Raw genomic sequence first — 17,991 nt, forward strand, 5'->3', positions numbered from 1 at the left:
AGTGTGTGTGTGTGTGTGTGTGTGGAGTAAATTAGAGTACAGTAGAGTAAAGCTTTAATGTGCCTGGGGTGTGTTTGTGTGTTTGTGTGTGTGTGTCGATGCACACTTTTTTCTGATGCCAATCAGTTCTGTTAAATACAATATTATTCATGACAAATCCTCGTCTTCTGGCTTGTTTTGTCCCGCTCTTAATAAAATAGAATAGAATGAATAGAATATATACTCTTTTGATCCCGTGAGGGAAATTTGGTCTCTGCATTTAACCCAATCAGTGAATTAGTGAAACACAAACAGCACACACAGGGAACACACAGTGAGGTGAAGCACACACTAATCCCGGCGCAGTGAGCTGCCTGCTACAACGGCAGCGCTCGGGGAGCAGTGAGGGGTTAGGTGCCTTGCTCAAGGGCACTTCAGCCGCGGCCCACTGGCTCGAACCGGTAACCCTCCGGTTTCAAGTCCAGAGTGCTAACCAGTGGGCCACGGCTGCCCAATAATAATAGCCAGTGATGACCCACATCCTGTGTTCTGTGTCTGTAGTCTACCACTTATGATGTATTTCCTGCACAGGCCCGTCTCCCTGTCAAATGGATGTCTCCAGAAAGTATCTTTGATTGTGTTTACACGTTCGAGAGTGATGTTTGGTCATATGGCATCCTGCTGTGGGAGATTTTCTCTCTGGGTAAGCTTGAGCCGATTCCAAATCTGCTCTGAACTTTCGTTAACTCCGCCACACTGTTATTACAGCTGATCCTAGATCTGTAAAGGTTAATAGATCTGATGTTTCCATTAATGAGAAGCATTCATGCTTAAGGTACATGTAATTGTCTATTTTAAACCTGTACTGCTTGAGTGAGTTACTTGGAAACAAAAATGTTTAAAAAGTTAAGTTGAAATCATGACTGAAAAAGCTATATGACCATATTATTTTTCATAATAATAATATATTTTGTTTAATATAATTAAATGTCAGCAAGTAAGAAAGTACAAAATACATTCAGTACAGAAAATATACATCCTAATGTTTCTTACCTGGAATGAAATTTTAATTCTCTTCTAATTAAATTTGCCTGAGAAAAATGTATTCACCGTAAGTATGTTTACAAAGGGTACTGCTGGAACTTAAACTGTGACTGAATGTTTTGATTGGAACATTAGGGAACAAAGAGCAGCAGCTGTATCCACACAGGTATAGAGCCTGGGAATACCCATACGAACCTTTGGCAAATTTGGAATTTGTTCTGTAGGTCCGTCTGGCCAAAAGGCCATTGTACCCCATTTCCAATGTCCCTAAAACACGGGCACGCAAAAAAAATTGCTAATCAGGCATGGGTATGTATTTCTTTGGAATCGAGTAAACGGCAACTGCATTTAAAACCTTTGTTTACAAGATTGCTGCACTTCTGAAACAATTTGGTAAGAGTTAATGCACCAATTTAAGTTTAATTTCACTGCTAGTTACGCCCCTGCTGGAAGTCGTAAATCAATGGGCTACTTGCACGAAAGGCTCTCAACGCGATACCTTCACTCCGACTCACTCCGGCTCTCAATGCGGCACCTTCACTCCGACTCACTCCAGCTCTCAATGCGGCACCTTCACTCCGACTCACTCTCAATGCGGCACCTTCACTCCGACTCACTCTGGCTCTCAATGCGGCACCTTCACTCCGACTCACTCTCAATGCGGCACCTTCACTCCGACTCACTCTGGCTCTCAATGCGGCACCTTCACTCCGACTCACTCTCAATGCGGCACCTTCACTCCGACTCACTCCGGCTCTCAATGCGGCACCTTCACTCCGACTCACTCTGGCTCTCAATGCGGCACCTTCACTCCGACTCACTCTCAATGCGGCACCTTCACTCCGACTCACTCTGGCTCTCAATGCGGCACCTTCACTCCGACTCACTCTGGCTCTCAGTGCGGCACCTTCACTCCGACTCACTCTCAATGCGGCACCTTCACTCCGACTCACTCTCAATGCGGCACCTTCACTCCGACTCACTCTGGCTCTCAATGTGGCACCTTCACTCTGACTCACTCTGGCTCTCAATGCGGCACCTTCACTCCGACACTCCGGGTGCAACACCCAACCAGGTCCTTGTAGACACTAATTACATTAACAATAGTGGCAAGTTCAAACACACCTGGTTCCACCGTAAACAGCCGTATGTACGTGCAAAGAGCCGTATGTGCAAAGAGCCCATTAACCTTTTCCAGACCCACTCTCAATTCCAATTGAGAAGGTCTGCATGCTAACCAGGCTAGTGTAGAGTGACAGTCACGACTGGCTTCTTGCCCAGGTGCTTGTCTGAGAGGTAGATATACAACACTGCTGAGGCTGATACTTACAAGGAGACAGAGCCAAAAACAGAGCGAGGGCGAGAGACTCTCAAGACTGCTCTCGCTCTCTCTCTCTCTCTCTGTCTCTCTCTTGTTTTCACTGTTCTCTTGTGTGTTTCTCGTGCAGGCAGAAGCCCATACCCTGGCATGCCTGTGGATGCCAAGTTCTACAAAATGATCAAGGAAGGGTACAGGATGGATGCCCCTGAGTTTGCACCCAGCGAAATGTAAGTGACCTGGTGTGTGTGGGTGTGTGTGTGTGTGTGTGTGTGTGTGTGTGTGTGTGTGTGTGTGTGTGTGTGTGTGTGTGTGTGTGTGTGTGTGTGTGTGTGTGTCTGTGTCTGTCTGTGTGTGTGTGTGATTGGCCTTAAATTTGTCTCCAGCCACAGTGATACTACTGCCAACAAGCCCACATCCCATTTACTCGAGTTCCATCATCTCACGGCATCGTTAGTCAAATGGTCTGCAGCAGAACACCCATGAACCCAAATGTGTTTTCCAAAACATAAGGATACTCACACCTCATCCAGGAATTTCCCCTTGTTTCCCTTGAACAATCATGTTCCCATGTTTGTGTCTCCATGTGTGTAAGTTAATTTGGAGGTACACTTCAAATCTGAAATCTGATGTGTAATGAATCCGTGCCGGCATGCTATCACATGAGAAGGAGTACGTGCGCAGGTGCTGAGGACAGGCCTTGATGCTTTGTTGCTGTGCCACAGGTATGTGGTGATGCGCTCGTGCTGGGACACGGACCCTTGCAGGAGGCCCTCCTTCAGGAAGCTGGTGGAGAAGGTGGAGCTGCAGCTCTCTGATGCCACCAAACATGTGAGCTTCAGCTTCTCCTACGCTTTTTTGAATTCTGTAAACCTGTCATCATTGGGACGTTTAGGATGGAGACGTGATGTTGTTGGCAGAACTGTGTTGCTTTTGTTAGGAATCGAAATAACATGAAAACCTCTCCACCACTCTCTCTGTCTTTCACTTGAACTCCGCCTACCCCTTACCCGCCTCCCTTCTCTCTCTCTTCTCTCTCTCTCTCTCTCTCTTTCTCTCTCTCTCTCTCTCTCTCTCTCTCTCTCTCTCTCTCTCTCTCTCTCTCTCTCTCTCCCTCTTTCTTTCTAATGCCCTTCCCTCATTCACCATTCCTCTGTAGATTTATCTGAACTTCAATTCACGGTATCCCGCCACGAAGGTCGCTCGTGAAAACCAGCTCTCTCCGATGTCCAGAGCCCGGGCCCTGAGACAGAGCCCCATGGGCCACCACCCGCGCCGCCACAACCACCACCAGCACCAGCGCCACCAGCACCACCCACGCAGTCCTCCCTCGCAGTCCCTACTGCCCAGAAACCACACCGCGCTCCACGCGAGGGAGGCCGGAGCAAGACCACCACCTCAGGTGTGAGCTCTACAGGGGGAGCCTCCCACCCAGACTTTTTGAATCCACCAGGCTGCCTTGGCCAGTGCCTCAGTAGCAGGACTCCAGCCCAGCGGCCAGCTGCACGCTCAGGCTTCAAGCTGCTGACGCCACCCCATCTCGCTCCTCCCTCCTTTCCTCCAGCGCACTGCTGGTGCTTCATCCCAAACAAGAAATTTAGGTTGGGCTGAACCAGAAGAGGAAGAGATGGGGGTGTGGGGGCCCTACTAACACCTTGGACGGAGCAAGAACTCCTCACCCTTTATGGACAGAGAAACAGACTCATGACGTCATTCCGTGGCCCAAGTGAATTATGGGAATTTTGGGGTGATGAGACGAATTTGATGAAACGGGGGGGGGGGGCCTTTTGATTGTTGGTTCTGACTCATGCTCTTGGCCTGCATCCTAAAGCAGCAGCTCTTCACTCTCTGGCCTAATGGCTCAAAGCCTGTTTTGCCTTGAGCCCAAATTAACAGTGTGTATTGTTGTTTTTGGTCTCTAGAAAAGACTGCGCCAGGATCAGAGCTGCTGATCAGCTTTGCTGGAGGAGTGCCGATCACGTTAAACAAACAGTACTGCCAAAAACTGCAGTGGAACACTTGTATCAACTGTCCCCGCTAGTGATAGATCAGACAGCTGTTGCTAATTTACCTTGCAAATCTCTCCCTGCCACCTTTCGTTAACCTTAAGTTAATCATCAGTTTGTTATCATGGGGAGACTCAATGAGGAACTCTCTCTCTCTCTGTTTCACACAGTTCTGCCTTTGTGTGCTCGTAGCAGGTTGTCAGTCTTCTGCAAAAAACAGACGGCAGACTAGCCTGGCCAACCACTCTCCATTTCCACATTTCAAGGACATTTACGAGCTGTGAGATTCCTGAGTTGGCTCGTCAGCATTCCTGATTCTATCCCAAAAAGAAATCCTACTGTTCCTTAATGTATGTCATTTCCTCTCGGTTGTTTGGTTCAAATGTAGCATTGCATGTACTGTGTTCTCTTTCTCTAGTATTCTAACAGTTACAATTGTTATTCCAGCATCAGTATTTTTTCTCCAGCTCAGTCCAGTTTAGTCCAGATGTGACAGACTTCCATTGTAGTTCATGAGAGTCGGTTAGTAAGCACTTTGTTTGAGAGTCATGTGAGTGTGTGTTGACGGTACTGTGGTGGGTCGATGTGTGTGCGTGTTAGCGTGTGTTAGTATTGAGTGTGTGCAGTGTGAGTGTGTGTGTGGCCCTGTTGGGCGGGGAACCTTGGGCTTCTGCGACAGCTTCATGTCAGCAGCAGTTGCTCCATTGTGGATGTGCCCTCTCCCACTGTGTGAAAAGAAGAAAAGAACAGAAGAAATGTAAAGCTGAAAGAACATGTACATTTGTATTTATATACATACATAATATGTGCTATATATTTACTTTTTAGTGTGTGTGTGTGTGTGTGTATGGTGTTTTTTTTCCCATGACAGTGTTAACCTACTGCAAAAGCTGGGGACCAGAGGCATGTGGGCTGATTAGCTGATTAGGTAGTGCAGAGAATCACAAAGTCCTCTGTGCTTTATGGGTTTCTGTGCAGTATAATCAAACTTTTGATCAGCTTTATCAAAACGTTCATCACTCAGGCAGGTGTGGTACTACACCCTTTGCAAACAATAGAAAAGAAGGTGCTTGAGCGCTGCGGCAACAATATTCTGTTTGTTGTTTCTAGGGCAACTTGAGTTCCAGCCAATGTAACGACATCCTCTAAACACTTCCATTTCTAAAACTAACCAGAGCCATTACATGTTTGGAGCAGCCAATGGGAATTCAGCAGTTGTTTATCTTTTATTTTAATAGTCAATAGTCAAAGCTGTTTGAGTATAAGAATTGCCAATTTCCATCGACAGCGTCCATGCTTCAGAGGAATAGCCAGAGGTGAGGTTTGAATTGGCCTAAACCTGCCAGTGGCGTGTATTCTGCTGTGCATGGCTGTTTCCAGTAAGAAGCTCTCATCTAAAAAGGATTTGGCCAAATATGCATGCACATATACAGACTTTTGCCAACTAGAGGCTGGTAGTGCCCGCTGAGAGGCTGGCAGGTGTGGCATCAGCACAGTGGGGGCTTCTGACTCAGCAGTCACCCGTATTATTCCACTAATGGCATTTGGACCACCGTGATGCCAAGCCTTCCAGCCAGGACCCCCGGTCAGCCGGCCAGGCAGTCAGTCAATGGTGAGTCTCCAGACATCGCTCTGTCCTTTGTCTTTCTCTCTCGCTGTCTTTCTCTCTCTGTCTCACTCCATCTCTCTCGGCCGCTGGTGCAGCTGCTTCCTCTGGCGGAAGTCTCGCTTCCAGTGTCCCCCAGTCGGTAAGATCCGGCGCGCTCCCGAATCCCCCTCCTTACAACTTCCGCCTTCCCACAGAGAGACATTGTTCCGCAGGGCATCTGGCAAATGAACTGATGTGCGTGTGTGTGTGTGTGTTTCTGTCTGTGTATAGACCTCACAGGTGAACTTACGGTTGTGTGTGTGTTTATTTCCACGAGGGCCATTGCCTTGTTATGCTCCAGAGATTTGATAAGCATAGGTATTGTACCAGGCTTTCCTGTGCAAACAATCCCCAACCAATGTGACTGCACTGTCTACTGCTACTGCCTAAACCAATTCTTCTGTGTATATAATGAATGTGACATTCCTGAAGGTTGTTATTATAAATATGTTTATAACTGTTCTACTGATTTCAATGTTATTTTGAAATAATATGGTACACTGAATAAGTTATGCTGTATGGCCTGGGCTGTGTAGATTATCATATTAATAATATTGCAATGGAATCATATGGGTTGCAGTCACATAGGTTGCTGGCCCACGGCATGCTCATCGCCAAAGGTCTTAGTTCAACGTTTTTAAAGGATGAGAATTGATTACCATTATAAATAATTAATTTGAGGTAAAGATAGCAATTCCTCCATCTGAGTCTCAGCTTTGGGCTCCAACATACACAGGCTTCTTCAACTGCTACTGCACGAGTCTGACAAATGCTCTCAGTGTTCTTCAGTGCTCTTGGTTTGTGCTAGCAATGCAATGTATTCACCGATCATACTCATATACTGTATCTGTTATGGCATAATACTGTATTTTCTAATGGGTTTCTAACCATTGGATAGCAAGACAAGTGGTATTCTGTTTATACTAAAGCCAATTTTCAGGTTACTTAATTAACCTCTTAACACATAGCTAATGCTTAATCAGGATAACAATTCCAGTCAGCCCACAGACTTTCAGTCTTACTGTAATTCCCTTCAGGATTTTGCTTTGGATTTGTGTAGCTGTTCTCAATTGAGGCCAGAAGCTGGCTGTCAAATCCAAATCCAGACAAAAACAAAGTTCAGATTGGTACCTTTGATAGCAGATTAGGATTATAGATGGATGGAATTTGATTTGATGACAAATTATGTTTTCCATGTGTATTGTATATTTATTTAACTATTTTTATTTGACAAAAAAAATTACATTTTGTGAAATTGTGTAATCTGTTATCTTATTTGTTGATAATTCTTCACTCTGTAAGTAAACCTCTTACAAAGAAAACACTGGCAAGTGAATTTCATTTTTTATAACAATCTAGACACACACACAATACATTTCCATTGCGGAAATATTCAAACATCACTCTTACTACTTGCTGTTCCTTGCATATTGTTCTCTGATTGATGATTTTCAGACATATTGTGCTGGCATATGAGGCCCTTTGATTCCAGAGGCGATTATCTTCACTAACTGTTGTTGCTTATGTATAGCAACTATGGTCTGGAGTACTCACTCACTTTGGCTGTGCCACTGCTCAGTAGACTGTAGATTATTTTGAAAGCTCACTTCCTTTGCCCGCACAGTCAGATAGGAACTTAAGTGTTGGCTGGCGTCCACCAGCGGCCATCTGCAACAACAGAAACAGAGTACCCCCCCCTCTCTTTCTCTCTTTCTCTCTCTCTCTCTGTAGCCCATATACGGTTCAGACATCCTCACTGATAGAGTGAAATCCCAGGAATCCCCTGGACATCTCTAATGGACACTGCAGACCCACTTAGTGGTCTTGCAGTCACAGAACATGCTGTTGTCTTGGCTGCAGTGCTGGTTAATTAATACCCATGCAAATCCTTAACCCAAACACTGCAGATTACAGTCACTTTAAAGCAACACAATGTAGTCCTTTTACCTTGAAATAACGACTTGCTAGGTCGTGGGTAGGGGGATTTTAGACGGAATTGGTACTAAGTATGTTCACAATTGATGAAAATGGGAATTCTTATGTTGTGTTACCAAGACCTTAATCATATCACAGCTTTGGAGCTGTATCCTTGACCATTATCTGTAACCTGACACTGACCCTATACATAAACCACATGCATAAACCATAAACAAAATATTACCCAAACATTGCTGGCAGTGACGTGAGCAGTCACATACACTCTAACCGTTTAGCTCCTTATATCTGTACTCCGTGTCCAATACTCAGTTACATATTAGGAGTCTCTCAAGGATGGAAAAAAGTCCCAGGACTTCAGCCTGATGACGGGTCTCGCTCGGGTCCCAGAGCTCTGCTCTCGGATCCATTGTTTTGCTTTGTTTCTTGTTTTGCAGCCATCTGATAAGACAAAGAGGATATCCCACCATTCACCGAAAGAGAGAAAACACAAAGAAGGCAGAATGACTCAATGCTTTGTAAAGACGTGAGAGTACCATCTGAGCGCAGACACTTAAACAGAAGAACAGCTGGAAGGAACCAGAAGAACCGATGGGTTCCCTCTCACCTGCACCAAACAACAGGTGTTCATACACAGCACTTTCAATCTTCAAAAATGCCCTCGGCTGAAGCACCACCCACTACCTTGATACCAAGATATGGATATCCCCTGCAGTGACAGACCAAGTACACATGATTTATTATTGTGGAAACATAGATCATGCTTTCCATCATGCTCCAAAAGCAGAGCAGCATGCTTGATTTCATTTCCAGAGATGTGACAGTGATTATACTGGAATCACATTAGACCAGAATAATCAGAATGTTAAAGCAATTTCATGGCTATCCCAAACAGGTCAGATGGATGACAGACTTCAGGGCTCTTAATTATTAGCTTTTTTCTATTATTAGCTTTTTTTTCCATGTTGATGACAACACATTTCAAAAGGGAAAGCAATTTTCTACAACCCAAAGGAGAACCCATTAAAGACATAGCTAAGCAAGGGGAAGAGAGATGGCTTAGAGAAAGGTAGAAAAAGACAGCGAGAGAGAGAGAGACAGAGAGAGTTGCCCCGGCAGGATTCCTTTTTGCTCGTAGCGAACACCTGACTAATTAAGCTGGTGGTGTGCATGTGATGTGGTTGTGAGGGCTGTGGGTCCTTGCTCACTGCCACCTCAGGATGAACTCCTCACACAGAGTGGAAGGATTGTTTGACAAGTCAGCACTTTTTATTCCGTCTGTCTGTTGCTCTCCTTCATTTTATCTCCCTCTTTCTGTTCCTCGTTATGGTATATATTCCTGTCTTTCTCTATCTCTCCTCTCAGACACACACTCTTTCTCTTTCCCTCTCAGTTCAATTCCATGCTTTATTAGAATGACAGTAGGTACAGTGTTGCCAAAGCACAAAACAAAACAGCGTAACAATTTGTACAATAGCAATAACCTCTCTCTCTCTCTCTCTCTCTGGCTCTCTTCATCCCACTCTGTCTTTCTCCTCCTCCCTCTTCTCTGTGTCTTTCTCTTCGCCTCTGGAGCTGTCGTGATCTCTCCAGCACTCTAATTTGTCTTGTTAACTCTCCCTCTTTTTTTTCCCCTGGAAGGAATGGTTGGAAACTGTTTCACCACAGCAGACAATAGTCTCCATTTATTGCATAATGACTTGTGCCAACTGATACCACAAGGTTTGGTGGGAAAACAAACGCGTATTTGTCAGGGTTTTCTAATCCTTAGCATGGGATGCCTCTCTTTTCACCATCACTCACTTCAAATGAGGCGAAAGCCTAAAGCCAGGGCATGTGACACGTAGACTTGTGACTTGCTTCATTACCACCAGTGTAGTAACCAGATTGGTGGCGTGTGTGGTGTGTATTTATGTCTGTGTTTGTGCATTTGTGTGTGTGTGTGTGTGTGTGAGAGAGAGAGGGGGGGGGGTAATAAAGGGAATGTTGTGGCATGTACTGTACTGTGTCTGTATGTGTGTATGTTAGCAGGTACGTCCTAGCTGTTATTCCTCAACGGTTTAATTAAATGGGTTCCTGTGGCTTCCCTGTGTGTGTGTGTGTATGTGTGTGTGTGTGTGTGTGTATGTGTGTGTGTGTGTGTGTGTGTGTGTGTGTACATACAGTATGTGTGTGTGTGCGCGCGCGCGTGTGTGTGTGTGTGTTTGTCTGTGCATGTGTATATGTGATCCCTAATCTGATGGCTACATTGCATTGGGAGTTACATTAGATGAGTAGGGGATGATAGATTTCTCCTGAGAACTGCTTGAGTGGTGTATGGAGAGGTTTGGCATGTGTGGCATCAAAGAGGTCAGTGGCAGGATCAAGGAGCAGAGGCAGCCCCTGATGTTGACGCACCTCAGACACTTTTCCCAGGAAGACAGTATCCAGTGGCACATTATAATGTCTGTGCTTAGTGGGCCCCACTGCCTACTGAGCCCCCTGGTTGTTTTCACAGGGCGTCAAGTGAGCTACAACAACCAGTGCTCTGGAAACTTGAGAAAACGCCACGTGATCCTCTTACCTCTGCTGAAGTAATGTGCCCAAAGCAGGGGCTACATCTGGAGCAGCCCTCAGGAAGCTACCATATCACTGATCAACAGGAACATGGCTGCTGTGTTCGCTAGATTACTTGATTCCGTACTGTAAGAAATACAGGAAGTGTATTCTCTATACAGGATGTCCATGTTTGGTCCACTTCTGTGTTGTCATGATAGGGCAGGACTGTGCAACATCCAAAGTTATTACATTGAAAGTTGTAAAAGTATGGTGTCTTAATGTCATTCTGACCATAAAGCGTACTATAATACCATCCTCGTCTTAAATCTTCTGGCATAGTGTATATGCCTCTTATCTGCATGGAGCTTTTTCTCAGGAGTGTGAACACAGATACCACTGGCAAGGCCGGCATCTCAGTGACTTGTGCCCAGATATACAGTCACAACAGGAACAACACCAAACTTGTGAGAGTGGCCTACATCTTAAGTGGTGTTCTTCTATTGCAAAGGCTTTTACATGGCGAGTAATGACTTGATGCCTTAAAGGGTTTGATGGCTTATGTCGCACTCAGCTGGCATGTACCAACAGGCATACTGATGTGTATACTTCACATGTAACATCAGACTTTAAAGGAGCATAGATATAAGAGGATATATACCCTTCTCTTCTCTGTTTGTGCAATATCCCAGTCCATAGCTGTAATCTAATCTAATGTAATCTCACATAATATTATCCCTAAGATCTTTGGTTTTGCTTGCTTGAAGGCAACCTTACAGCGATAACAGAGAGCACAATTTTGACGCCCATCTTTAGATTAGATTAGATTAGATTCAACTTTATTGTCACTGTACAAACTTGTAAGAGCAGACTATAAATATGGCTATGTAGTATGAACAACAGATATGTGTGTAGTAGCAGTAACAATATAATAGTGGTAAGAATAATATAGATATATGCAGTGCATTAACAGAATATATTATAAGAAAAACAGAATGAATATGGATATTTAGTATGAACCATATAGACAGATATGTACAGAATGTACAGCTATGTGCAGTGTGGCAACATTACCATTGAAATGCATAAACAGTAACATTACAAGAGGAATAAGTATACAGGATGAATAGAATGAAGAGTATAGTAGTAGAATATGGCTATGTATAAGTGTAATTATATTATGTACATTTATACATATACATTTATTCATTAAATAGAACACTATGGGTGGGATAGGGTAGTGCAATTGTCTGGCTGTATGCAATCACTGCGCCCAGGTAGCAGTGTTTTGCCAACAGAAGAATATAGTTCCGGGTATGTATCGGCTATGTATTCTTCCTTTCTTTCTCACACTCCACAAAAGGTATGACATATAGGGCAGGGAGTTTGGGTGTCACCAATCAAGACCGAACCAAAGACAAAGCCAATTTGCATGTTACCTGATGTTAAATCCCAGACACACCCCACCCATAACCACAGTCCTGGCATGACCGCAACACCCTTCTCATCAGCCATGGAGTGCAACACCCTTCCCATCAGCCATGGAGTGCATGGAGTGTTCTAACCGAAGATCTCAGTATGGAACGTGAACTTGAACCTGTTGCAGACAGTGAATGTTTTTTTTCTCAAGGTGTGGAGGCAGTCCTGTCATTGTGTAAGTTGTGACTGGGACATGGACATGCATGGAGGAGAAGATTATAGCCTACATCTGTATACAAATCTGTGCAAAACATGTCCAGCCATGTGTTAGTGTGCCTCTTTCCTCTCCATTGCACACATCATTACACACAGACACACAGACACACACACACACACACTGTCGAGACCCTGACCAGAGACACATAACACACATATTTCTTTCTTTGTTTTTTACTTTCTTTTTCTTGCTGTCTTCCTCTCTCTCACACTCTCCCATAAATGCATGTATTGCACATTCAAAACGCCCGTATGTGCATAATGAGCCTCCAGGTGGAATTAATGCATCACCATAAAATCTATCCGTATAGGCTACCCCCCCCCCCCCCCCCCCCCACACACACACACACCACAAATACAAAACACACGTACACATCATTCATCCAATGATTGCATGCATGGAACACTTCCATCTGTTGGTCTATAGTCTTTCAGGGTATTTCTCCCTGGCCATCGCCATTCAGTTGCGTGTGAGTGACACTGCAGCATGTGTCCTCATAGTGCTTGAAAGTGAATAATTGAATAACTCGGAGGGTAAAAATAAAAGCTCTGACCAGGGCAGCCACAGGGGTTTGTGTCCAATTGGCAATCTGGCCGAGGGTTAAGCCATGGAACATTCCACTGGCCAGAGGGCTATCACTTTCCTCCGTCTCATCAATGATGCAGTGGCGGAGAGCCAGAGGTCACTGAGCACCACTGTTTCCACTGTCATTCTATTCTGTGTTATTGTGAGTGTCACTAACTTGTAGAAAACGCATGTTTATATTTAATGTTTGTATTTCCTGTGAAATTCTTTTTATGAGATATGATTTGTTTATTCCTGAAGACATGCAGTCCATGGCCTCGTAATTTATTGATATGTAAGTGTTAAAAAAGGTCACCGTCTACAGTACTGAAGTGTAGAGGTGTACGCACATCTATATACATTTTACAGGTCCTGGATACTGGGAATACTAAGTAAAACAAAAGAAAAGAGAAAAGACCTCACCATCTACAGTACAACAGTTTCAGACAGCAGCTTTCCGTGAGGGGATGAGCTTTACGTGAGAGGCAATAATTCTAATCTAAACCCCTAAGAGAGCAACTCTTCAAGTGGTCTTTCTCAGCATCTGTGGAAATCAACTTAACAGAGGCAAAGTAGTAACCTGGAACTTTTATTGTAAACAGTTAGGTCTGGAGAGTGTGGGCTTTTGAAAGAATCCCGTGATTGATTGTTTTTCTGGAGAAATACAGTTTCACAGGAAATTCTTGTGCAGTGACAGAATGGTCTGTATTGCATCTGTGAGGATTGCCCTGTACACTGTGAAGGAACAGGGTCATTCAATTCTGACGCTTCATGGACTTCATATGTCATCTCGTCTGCAGATGGCCAGTGGCCTGTGTGTGTGTGTGTGTGTGAGTGTGTGTGTGTTGGGTAGGTGCTTACGCAGGGGACTCAGGAAACATTCTTAACCAGTTAAACTGCATGCTCCAGTGACCACATGACTAAAAACCCTCCACATGGCCTCACATGTACTGTATATCTGTGTGTGTGTGTGTGTGTGTGTGTGTGTGTGTGTGTGTTTGAGAGAGATCATGCATGGAATGTACAGAAGGATAAGTCTGTTAGAGGAAGAAACAGGGAAGAAATATTTGTTTACAATCCAGTTTCGAAGTATTAATGCAAACACAGCTTTAGTAATTATTTGCTGAGCAGGCATAAGATGGTTTTAAGATAGTTGTAAAAACATTGACTGCTTCTGACATTACTTTCAATTCCATCCATCCTAGCTATTTAACATATCCTAAAATGCCCTTGCGCTTATACAGTATTGTGCTTATTCTATGCTCATACCAACAGCAAACTGAATACGTTCCTCAAAGTCGCCAACGCTCTCTCCCTGACCACAGGTGGGTGCATGCCCTGTGCCTGCTGACTGGCATCACTTGGTCATGGTGATGACTTTTACATCACACATTATGGTATCAAAACCAGTAGGCGCCAGCAACTTGTTCAGTCATGTTTTTTTTTTTTTTTTTTTTCTGCTTGTGCTTTACCGTAAGATGAATCAGTCTAAATAGTTACAGTATTTCCACCTCCACATTGTCTCTGTAGCTGTCTATTATATTATGTTATATGATGATATTATGTCTTGCTTAAACTGTTTTACTATATGCCTCTGAGATTTCTTCATGTTACTGTAACATTATTTACATGTATTCATTTAGCAGACACTGTTGTCCAAAGTGACTTACATATGTCAACTATATTACAAGAGATTACATTATCCCCGGAGCAACTTGGGGTTAGGTGCCTTGCTCAAGGGCACAACGGTGGAAGCTGGGAATTCAACCCACAACTTCAAGGCTTATTAATTCCTTTGATCACTGAGTTGAGCAAGATTAAGAACAGCTCAAGGCTGTGTTGCTTGATCCAAGAACAACATGAGTTGTTAACAGTAGTAAAATACAACGTCATCAATCTTATTGGTCACAACCGGCACTGTAATGGAAAACAACAGTTCCTCTTCTCGCCATGAACCTGTACCAAGGACAATGCTTGTCAAAACATCCTCACAGCCTCATTACCTGGATACCTTTGCAAAACAAGAGGAGAGCAGGAGGGAGGGAGCCCTCATTATGATGTGTCCGCTGGTACATTAAGTACACATTGTGGTGATGTGTGAGTGACAGTGTGTAATATTGCCTCTGGCATCTCAGAATGTCTTACTGGCACCACATTTTATAAGAGTGACATGAAATGAAAGGATGGTGGGCCTTACTAGCTCTCTCTCTTTTACTCTTTCTCTCTCACTCTCTCTTTCCAACTCTTTTTCTCTCTGTCTGAATCTTGTTATGTTTTTCTGTTTTGTTTTTCTATTTGTTTACATTCTCCTGTCTTCCTCTATTCCAGCAGGTGATGATCCTCAAACCATCATCTCATACAGGGGTTGGGAACCTTTATAATGCAGCTGGAGAGCCATGAGCGCCACATATTTTAGATTTCCCCCCCATTAGGAGCCATGTAGTAGTTCATTTGATCCGTTTTCCTTTCATGTTAGGCCTACACTTTCACTATCATTCTATATTAGACCATCATTGTTAGATTCTTTAATTGGAGCAGCAAGACTTTCCACATGCAATGTGTCACTTGCAGCATAGGGCATTTAAGGGCATCCGTGGCCTACTGGTTAGGGAATCCGACTTGTCTCTTGGTGGCCGGTTCAATCCCTGATTGATAGGAAAAATGTGGGTGAGGGGAGTGATTGAACAGCGCTTTCCCATATCCACTAGCCTGACGAGCCAGACTCACATTAAAATGTAGGGTCTGGGGACTCACCGTTGGCAGTGCTCAGTCCGAGGGGCGGGATAATCGGTTGTCTTTCAAATTCCCTCTACACGCAATAGGACAGCGCTGCAACTTATGAGTCCCATTTGGCTAGTTCAAACTTCTGCCAACTTAAAAAAAACTTAACTCATGTCACACTCTTTGCCAACAGCAACATACACAATGTGATTGGCCCTATCAAAGTTAAATTTTTCCAGTTCGCAAGCCAACAGAGAGTTACTAGCCCGGGCAGCAAATTACATTTGCTGCCACTAGGGTGCGTCTAGATTTCTAGGCTACACATCCACATCCACCCTTGAGCAAGGCACCTCCCCAGGCACCAGGATTAGAGGGTGCCCACTGCTCTGGGTGTGTATGTGTGCTCTTAGTATACTCACTGCTCTGAGTGTATTTGAATGGGTGTACTGTCCTCCCTGTGTGTATCGAACACAATTTGACAGCCAGCCTAACTCCTTCAAGAAAACTCGCGAGTCAGGTTTTAGCCTCCAAGCTCCGGTTTTAATGAATAATGAGTAAAACTGAAAATGATACAAAACATATGTATTCAATATTCAATATTCAGTTGCTAGGTTACGGGGACGCTGGCGAGACACGCCGCTCCGTCTGGCATCATGTTTTTGTTTGTTTTTATGTAATGTTGATGTTTATGATGTTCTGTTTATTTTTTGTATTTTTTGTCTAGTTAAATGTATTCTCTCTTATTTTGCGTTATTTTTGGGTAGTTTTTGTGTTATTCTTAGTCCTTTATTTGCTGAGAAGTCTGTTGATGCTGTGACGTTAAGTTAACTGAGCTGAGCCATGGCTAACGTTGACGTTGGCTTTTGTCCTGGGCCTCTGGTGTACTCCATCCGTGAACGGCGCTGCGCTTCGGAAAGGGATTTTTCAGGACGGTTGTGGAGGGCTATATGTGATGTGCCGCTGCCGCGACCACTGGTTTGACCTGCGAGCTGCCATGCTCTGCTGCCTGGAGTCTGGATTGAGTAAGCTAACGTTAACGTTAGAAGCAAGTTTGAAGAACTCTGACGACAGTGATCTCACTGAACAACAAATGGTCGCTGTCAATGTTCACCAAGTTGCTGATCTGTAGCATCACCTACGACTTCAGAGTGTTCATTGCTTCCAGTGCTCTCCAGACTGCCACGATAACGTTAAATCCTCCGGGTTGGACACAGCTGTGCGCCTTCATCATTGCCCTTGGACTATTTCAGCCGGTTAACTAGATTCAACCAACTGGACTAAATTAACATGAGTTTTCTTTTTAAGATGTCTTATTAATTATTTATTTTATTATTTGTTTTTGTTTGTTTGTTTGTTATCCGTCTTGAATGTTTCATATGTTGTATGTTTCACGTGTCACGGGTACGCTGGCGACTACGCCGCTCCGTCCTGCATTTTTTGTATTTGTTATTTTTTAAATGTATGTCTTGATGTCATGGGCACGCTGGCGACTAGGCCGCTCCATCCGGCATCGTTTGTCTTGTTATGTGTCTTGTTTGTTGGAGCGCTTTGGATTGCACTATGTGCATGTTAAATGCGCTTTAAAAATAAATCTGACTTGACTTGACTGACTTGAATATTCAATATCTGAAGAAATATACGATTAAACAGATGAAAAAGTATCTATCAGTAGCTGATCAGTAGACACATAGAAGGCAGCATGATTTTTATCAAATAAAGATAGATTTATCAGAAATTACCAAATAATGTCACTAAATTTGCAATCTACTTTAAGTAAGCAATTATTAAACTTACGGACGATGCTTTTTAAGGCTTTAACATACAGGATGTAGAAAGATGATAATTCAGCAAATAACTCAAAATGTGCTGCTGCTTATCAAGATGGTTGTCCTGGTTGCTATGGCTGTCATAAATCAAACAATACAGCATAGCTGTCATAACGACATCAGAAAGAACCACTAGATGGCACTAAACTGCCTATACTAACTAACTAAAATTGGCAGAGGCAGAACACTCCCCGTCTGGCATCTGTAAGATGTCACATCAACTTGAATCTAGAGAAAAGGATACATTTACTCTTCTTTTCCCATCAGCAAGATGATTTCTGACACAGGCCTGAGAAACTTCTTGATTGTTCCTTCTTTTGTCATCTTTAACTCCACTTTCCGGACTTTCTCATCTTGACCAGGAAAAACGGCTGTGATGACTGCCATGGGCCAAGTATTGCGAGCTGCTTGAGCATCCCGCAGCAGGACGAGGTCACCTAATTGAATGTTGCGCTGTTCATCTTGCCACTTTCGACGTGGTTGCAGTGTTTGGAGGTACTCTGCTCTCCACCTGTTCCAGAACCTGTTGGCCATATTCTGCACCTGCATCCATTGTCGTTTGTAGAGATCCTTTTCGCCAAAGTCTCCAGGCGGCGTCAGAAAGTTGCTCTTTTGAGTAAGTAATGCGGAAGGTGTTAAGAGGAAGGGCATGTCTGGATCAGTTTGGATAGGGACAAGCGGTCTGGCATTCATGATGGCGGACACTTCGGCCATCAAGG

General features: G+C 44.0%; 1 protein-coding gene across 3 annotated transcripts in view; it reads left to right on the forward strand.

The window, feature by feature from the left end:
- kita (KIT proto-oncogene, receptor tyrosine kinase a) overlaps positions 1-7,250 on the forward strand; it is a 35,975-nt gene extending 28,725 nt beyond the window's left edge. The window contains exons 18-21 of one of the 3 annotated variants that reach the window (XM_076278199.1): positions 571-682; positions 2,472-2,571; positions 3,067-3,172; positions 3,501-7,250. In XM_076278199.1, the coding sequence (XP_076134314.1) occupies positions 571-682; positions 2,472-2,571; positions 3,067-3,172; positions 3,501-3,749 (567 nt within the window). In that variant the 3' untranslated portion in view covers positions 3,750-7,250. Of the gene's footprint in view, positions 1-570; positions 683-2,471; positions 2,576-3,066; positions 3,173-3,500 lie in introns of those variants that run through there. The other 2 variants (XM_076278198.1, XM_076278200.1) reach the window with 2 other exon arrangements.
- The last annotated feature ends 10,741 nt before the right edge of the window (positions 7,251-17,991 follow it).

The sequence above is a fragment of the Alosa pseudoharengus genome, unplaced genomic scaffold (assembly GCF_046254945.1).
Source record: "Alosa pseudoharengus isolate Yale_2024_CS ecotype anadromous, Long Island Sound unplaced genomic scaffold, YU_APseudo_1.1 YU_APseudo_1.1_scf_11, whole genome shotgun sequence".
Classification (NCBI taxonomy): domain Eukaryota; kingdom Metazoa; phylum Chordata; class Actinopteri; order Clupeiformes; family Clupeidae; genus Alosa; species Alosa pseudoharengus.